This window comes from Mastomys coucha, unplaced genomic scaffold (genome assembly GCF_008632895.1).
Source record: "Mastomys coucha isolate ucsf_1 unplaced genomic scaffold, UCSF_Mcou_1 pScaffold9, whole genome shotgun sequence".
Lineage (NCBI taxonomy): Eukaryota > Metazoa > Chordata > Mammalia > Rodentia > Muridae > Mastomys > Mastomys coucha.
Genome location: NW_022196915.1, coordinates 93,944,706 through 93,952,459, shown reverse-complemented (window position 1 = coordinate 93,952,459; position 7,754 = coordinate 93,944,706). Strand labels below are relative to the sequence as shown.

The 7,754-nt window shown below is 42.9% G+C and overlaps 1 protein-coding gene across 1 annotated transcript; it reads left to right on the top strand.

Annotated features, from left to right (window-relative positions):
* The first annotated feature begins 1,205 nt into the window (after positions 1-1,205).
* Positions 1,206-6,534, top strand: Slitrk1 (SLIT and NTRK like family member 1). The gene has a single exon (XM_031362191.1). The coding sequence runs from the start codon at positions 2,211-2,213 to the stop codon at positions 4,299-4,301; it is 2,091 nt and encodes a 696-aa protein (XP_031218051.1). The 5' UTR covers positions 1,206-2,210; the 3' UTR covers positions 4,302-6,534.
* The last annotated feature ends 1,220 nt before the right edge of the window (positions 6,535-7,754 follow it).

Genomic DNA, 7,754 nt, shown 5'->3' with positions numbered 1-7,754 from the left:
AGGACAGCCAGGTATATACAGAGAAACCTAATCTACAAGCTGAATAAATAAATTACTTAAAGAAAAAGAAACAGGGGAAAGAATATGCTTATTTTTTTTGTAATTTTTTTAAATGGAAAAAGTGTCACCTCTGATAAAAGTCTGTGAAACTGATTACCATGAAAAAACTGAATCTTAAAGAAAAAGGAAAACACTGCACTTTACGAGTTTTAGGTCTAGGTAACTTGAAGATCCTCTCCTTGGGAAACCTTGGAGTATTTCTCTTCCTAGCCTCTTGGACCCTGAGTGAGCTGGGGATGGAATGCTGCTACCCAGGGTTACAGACCAGGATTTCTACTCTTTCCTCTCAGAATGCAACTTGTTACTTACTTGCATATATTTTAAATTCCTCAGATCTGGTGAGGATACATCATCAGGTGTGTGTGTGTGTGTGTGTGTGTGTGTGTGTGTGTGTGTGTGCCTATGACAGTATGCATGTGTGGTGGCTTAGTACCTGTTTACCAAACTGTTTTAAAAAACCTTCCATAATCTGGGAATTTTACCTTATCCCCTTCCCTCATTTTCTGAATGTCATGGTAAGCTTTCTAGTCTGAAATCAAAGAACTTAAGCATGCATTGTGTTTTCATCCTGCAGACTTAAATAACATTCAATAAATGCCATCAGAAAAACCTAACACTATCACCAAATTGGCTGAAATTCTATAAAACTTTAAAATAGAAAAGTATATGCCTGGAAACAAATATTCTCTACAAAATTATGCTATTATGTAATATATATATATATATATATATATATATATATATATTCAGAATAGCCACTTTCTGAGTACAAAAATAAAATAGAGGTTCCAAAGGCATCAAACGATATAAAACGCTGTACCGCAGAGAAGGCAGAAACACATTTAAAGCACCGATGAAAATGGCGTGCAATATAATTACCTCAAATTGCCGTTCGCTTGACACCCTGACACTAATTTTATTCAAGCCATTGGGAAATAAATGTTTTAAAAGCCGTACTTTCGGAACGCTAGAGCTCGCGGGGGCTGTGAGGTCTTTAAGGAAAGGAAAGGGTAAAGTTTCTAGCACGCAAAAAGAATTAAATAATCAATTTAAAATAAGCTTCTATGTAGATCGACAGCCTCTAATACCCACGTTTTTAACGCTTGCCCTGTACGTGGATTGTTTTTTTCTTTCTTTCAGCATTCCCTCACCAGATGGATTTTTGCTACTGCAGATCAGCAGAGGGTGTCAGATCTTTCAGAGTGCACCAGGCTGGAACCAGCAGAGCTTCTTAGCAACTCCCCCCTCCTCCCCTTTCTCGCGCTCTCTTCCTCCCTCAGACAACTCGCTCCCCCTCTCTCCTCCCCCCTCCACGTAATTCCGAAAGAGCAGAAGAAAGAGAAGGAGAACAAGCAAAGAAGAGCTAGTAAGCGCCGGCCGGAGCACAGAAAAAAGGGCTGAAGACGACCAAAGGGGAGAAAAGGAACACGATGGACATCCACAAAACGCAGTGATTGCGGAAATTTTCCAGCGCCATTGGCTGGGCAGTGTGTCTTTTGGGCGGGCGTGATTTCAGCACCGGGGGCACTGGACAGCACCTCGGGGGTACTTCTGGGCAACCTGCAACCAAGACAAGAACTCCGCCAGCAGCCTGGACCACTGAAGCCGCCGAAAGCCCTGCTTTGTATCAGAGAGGCAAGGTCAGTCCGACGCACAGCCATCTCAGGCAGTGCGCCTGTACTACGCTGCAAACCTGCTTGTTTCTAACATGCACTTGCTTCTAATTGCTAGCATTGTTCCCTTCCTGGTTAGTGAGAACCTCTAAACATGGTTCTGTAAGGGCGCGTTTCCTTTTAATTTTACAGGTATATATTTAACTTATTTTGGTTATTTTTAAAGGGTTGAGGGGGAGTAGTTTGCTTTTTCTCTCTCTCTCTTTCCTCTACTTTCCACCCCCCCCCCCCTTTTCTGCTTGCCTTGCACTATGTGCCTGGATAGTTTGTGGATATAATTATTGACTGGCGTCTGGGCTATTGCAGTACGGGGGGGTTAGGGAGGAAGGAATCCACCCCCACCCCCCCAAACCCTTCTTTTCTCTTTCTCTGGGATCGGACATTGGAGCACTAAATGAACTTGAATTGTGTCTGTGGCGAGCAGGATGGTTGCTGTTACTTTGTGATGAGATCTGGGATGAATTGCTCGCTTTAAAAATGCTGCTTTGGATTCTGTTGCTGGAGACGTCTCTTTGTTTTGCCGCTGGAAACGTTACAGGGGACGTTTGTAAAGAGAAGATCTGTTCTTGCAATGAGATAGAAGGGGACTTACACGTAGACTGTGAGAAAAAGGGCTTCACGAGTCTGCAGCGCTTCACCGCCCCGACTTCCCAGTTTTACCATTTATTTCTGCATGGCAATTCCCTCACTCGACTTTTCCCTAATGAGTTCGCTAACTTTTATAATGCGGTTAGTTTGCATATGGAAAACAATGGCTTGCATGAAATCGTTCCGGGGGCATTTCTGGGGCTGCAGCTGGTGAAACGGTTGCACATCAACAACAACAAGATCAAGTCTTTTCGAAAGCAGACTTTTTTGGGGCTGGACGATCTGGAATACCTCCAGGCCGATTTTAATTTATTACGGGATATAGACCCGGGGGCCTTCCAGGACTTGAACAAGTTGGAAGTCCTCATTTTAAACGACAATCTCATCAGCACCCTACCTGCTAATGTATTCCAGTATGTGCCCATCACCCACCTCGACCTCCGCGGAAACAGGCTGAAAACACTGCCCTATGAGGAGATCTTGGAGCAGATCCCTGGCATTGCTGAGATCCTGTTAGAGGATAACCCTTGGGACTGCACCTGTGATCTGCTCTCCCTGAAGGAATGGCTGGAGAACATTCCCAAAAACGCCCTAATCGGCCGAGTGGTCTGCGAAGCCCCCACCAGGCTCCAGGGTAAAGACCTCAATGAAACCACGGAACAGGACCTGTGTCCTTTAAAAAACAGAGTGGATTCTAGTCTCCCGGCTCCCCCTGCCCAGGAAGAGACCTTCGCTCCTGGTCCCCTGCCAACTCCTTTCAAGACAAATGGGCAGGACGAGCATGCCACCCCAGGGGCTGTTCCAAATGGAGGTACAAAGATCCCGGGCAACTGGCAGCTCAAAATCAAACCCACGCCACCGATAGCAACTGGGGGCGCCAGAAACAAACCTCCAGTGCATGGCCTGCCCTGCCCCGGGGGCTGCAGCTGTGACCACATCCCAGGCTCAGGCTTAAAGATGAACTGTAACAATCGGAACGTGAGCAGCTTGGCTGATTTGAAGCCCAAGCTTTCCAACGTGCAGGAGCTTTTCCTTCGAGATAATAAGATCCACAGCATCCGAAAATCCCACTTTGTGGATTACAAGAACCTCATTCTGTTGGATCTGGGCAACAACAACATCGCAAACATAGAGAACAACACTTTCAAGAACCTTTTGGACCTCAGGTGGCTGTACATGGATAGTAACTACCTGGACACTCTGTCCCGGGAGAAATTTGCTGGGCTGCAGAACCTCGAGTACCTGAACGTGGAGTACAACGCGATTCAGCTCATTCTCCCCGGTACTTTCAATGCCATGCCCAAACTGAGGATTCTTATTCTCAACAACAACTTGCTGAGGTCCCTACCGGTGGACGTTTTTGCTGGGGTCTCCCTGTCTAAGCTCAGCCTGCACAATAATTACTTCATGTACCTCCCAGTGGCGGGGGTGCTGGACCAGTTAACCTCCATCATCCAGATAGACCTGCATGGCAACCCCTGGGAGTGCTCCTGCACCATTGTGCCTTTCAAGCAATGGGCAGAACGCCTGGGCTCCGAGGTGCTGATGAGCGACCTCAAGTGTGAGACGCCGGTGAACTTCTTTAGGAAGGATTTCATGCTGCTCTCCAATGACGAGATCTGCCCCCAGCTGTATGCGAGGATCTCGCCCACGTTAACTTCGCACAGTAAAAACAGCACTGGGTTGGCGGAAACCGGGACACACTCCAACTCCTACCTAGACACCAGCAGGGTGTCCATCTCCGTGTTGGTCCCGGGACTGCTGCTGGTGTTCGTCACCTCCGCCTTCACCGTGGTGGGCATGCTCGTGTTTATCCTGAGGAACCGAAAGCGGTCCAAGAGAAGGGATGCCAATTCCTCTGCGTCCGAAATTAATTCCCTACAGACAGTCTGTGACTCTTCCTACTGGCACAATGGGCCTTACAATGCAGACGGGTCCCATAGGGTGTATGATTGCGGCTCTCACTCACTCTCAGACTAAGCTCCCCTCGACCCTAAAGGGGGAGGAGTGCAGGAAGACCATCCATCCTCTCCTGCCGCCTGCATCGCGGGGGGGAGTAGGAGAACATTGACCCAGATCTAGCGTGTCACAAGCACCGATGGACATGAGTAAATAAATAAGTATGAACTCACTCAACTAAGAGGCTCTGGCCCTTAAGCTCCCATCTGAAAACAAAGAGCAGACTGTGGAGCTGCGAGTGCAGCTAGCTAGCTCTTTGCTCTAAGCTCCCTTTTGACTCAAAGCCCAGCATGGGGCCTGCCAGAAGAATTGAGCCCTCTTGCTCTGAGCCAAAGGTCCCCTGGGGCTGGCTGCAGTGGCTCTATACATATATACATATATCACATCTATATAAAGAAATAGATATCTATTTTTCCCCTGTGGATAGCCCGAAGATGGCTCCCTGTTGGTAATGCAGGGATGGGCAGTTGCACGAAGGCATGAATGTATTGTAAATAAATAACTCTGACTCCTGACAAGAACAAAAAACAAACAAAAAGTGCTGCATGGCTCGCATGGAATCCACACGCTCCAGGGACTCTACCCCCTCCCCCAACCCCACCGCCCCACTGCGACTGGAGACGGCGTCACAGCACCCACTCTCTTACCTGATAAGTCACATCGTATCAAACTTTCTATAAACAAAATACAGTATAATCAGAAAGTGCCATTTCGCCCTTATTTGTGATTGGTAGGCAGTTCAGAGCGTATGTTTACTGTGAAAAAAAAATGTAAAGGTTTATTTAAGACATTTGCATGGCTAAGTCATCAGTCCATTTTATGAGTTAACAATGTATTTTGTTGAGCAAAGTTTTTAAGGGTTGTTTTGGGTTCTTTTCTTTCGATGGTGATGTTTGATTTTATTTTAATTTCTGAGGGGGAATATTTTTCTATACATATCCAATAATGCCTTCCATCTGAATGTAAAATAAGTACCCATGATTTCTATTATAGTACCAGTGTAATTATTTAAGAAAAAAGATTCTGGGGCAGTTAAGCATGACCAATTAATGTCACTCTAGTGCTTAGGCTGCGATCCTATGGTAGCAATTGTGTGCTGGTAAAAATCTTACTTATAAAGTAGGAACAAAGAACCGAGGAAGCACGTGAAACTTACTAATTCTATTCGAGGATTTTATAATGGCATATTTTTTCAGTATTAAAGTGAAAATGTTTTCAAATCTGGGTCCTTACATTTTTCCAGCTTCCTATTTGGATTTATGGTGGAAGGGAGGGGGTGGGGATACGCCTGGGAGGCGGGGTAGGTCCCTTCTGGAGCTCCAGAAAGGCTCTCTCCTTAATTACCTTAGTGTTTAATCATTCACTAGCTCTCCTCCTCACAATCTCCCATCCAACACCCTCCCCCACCCCTGGACTTCACTGCTTTTCCACTGCCTATAAAGTACCTTCTGACCCAATCAACTCTGCCCTCCCTCCGTGCTCGCTCTCCTAATGCAGCAGCGAATCCCCTTATCAATACTGGAAATCCCTCCCTGCTGTTATGAAGGTGCTGCCCACACTGCAGATATATTGGAAATGTTAGGATAGATTTGATTTAATTGACTTTGTCTAGATCGGTCTCATTAAACAGAGGGAGATTTCATTGGTCAGCACTCCTTCATGAAAGACAGCCCTAATGACTGGTGTTTGAGATGCGGATGCTGGCATTTTGAATTCAACATCTGCTGAAAACGGTAAAACTAATTAGTGGCCACCCACCCTCCGCCCCAGCAACTACATATTGAAAACTGTTGAAGTACTCATCTTTATGGAAATCAATCATTATACTAAAAAAAAAAAAAAAAAAAAATGTTTCACACTTATCATTCCAACTTCTGGTTATGACCCAGTAATTACCAAGGGAAAGCAGTGAACTATTTGAATTTTACCGACCAATGTAATTCTATTCTGAATCAGATGCCCTCGGGAATTCTAAGCAACTCTATTTCATCAGCAGTTAGGTTACAAACCACACATATTGATGGAGTTTGCATTCCACCACACATCCACTCTTGAGAAGTATGTCAAAGACAGGAGACCACAGACTGAAACTGCAGAATTAAAAGCCAGCTCAGTAAAAGCCCCCGGGAGAAGGTGTAAAGAGATGTGCCAGTTAGAATTCATATTCTAAAAAGAGATCATTTCCCAGAACAGTGATGTTGTGGAGTATGTATTATTTATCTTAACACTTTTAAAATAAAATCTTTATTATACACACTGACTGTTCCTAAGGGCATCTATTACCTTTTTTCTTCTTGATTCTTTTGTTTGGGGATTGCATTTCATAATGATAAAATGGAAAATGACTGTCCTCTGGCAATTGATCTTGGTTATTTACCACTTTTTTATATGAAAGCTTTAACATTTTTATGGAAAGAAAAACTGTATTATTGATAAACAACTAACAGATTCCTTCATGGTGGAAAAAATGGAGAAGGAGATGGGTTATCTCTCCTTGGATGTTAAGAAAGAAAAAAAGAAAACAAAACAAGGCAGATTTAGAAATGTCTCCCATGAAGGGCAGCATTTATTAAGAAATATCTATTGAAGTTTTAAAGCTAATCAATAATTAGGGAAGGTCAAAAACAGGAATGTGTCATAGAAACAGTACACAGTGAAATAAGTTTCTCCTTAAACATACAGAAATTAGTGTGTAAAATTAAGTTAAAGAAGCCAAATTGTCAGAATACTACTTTTAATGTTTTTTTTTTTGAGTCTTTCATTGCCAGACATGCTAATTTAAAACACTAATCTAAGTTTCAAGATCACAGGGTGATTTTTCCAATGCTATTTCCATTATACAGATGAGACCATGGAGGCTAACAAATAACAAACAATACACAGGAACATAAATCATGTACGGTAAAAAGTAAGAGACCATTTAATTCAATTTCCTTCATATTTCAAAACCCCATTTTATATGAAACAGTCATCATACCAACCTCTTAAAGATTATTAAAATACAAAGCTATAAACTTGCTACTATAAAACAGATTAGGAGTGAGGTTGCAACTTCCAAATTATAATAGTGGTGGCCCTTTACCTTTTTTAATATATCTACCACAAAAATACCTTTTCTCAAATTGATGTAGCTAAATTTGTTCTTCTCTTCCTTAGAATAAAAAAAATAACCAACCAAAAATATGAGTGCATCATAGGATTCATAGGATATGGATTTGCACCACTGAATATATATTATACTTACATTGATTCCAATCTTATCAAAGGTGCCAGAATCTTAATAATTAATACTATACATGAAAACCTATAGGCAAGCAATGTCCTATGGTTTTATACAGATAATAATTTATTAATAATAACTGATTTATTGACTTTATTAGAGTGTCACCAACACAATTCAATTTACATGGGTATGTTTAATATACCCATGTATAGAGCTACATATAAGTAAGCAGGACATATAATACACATGAT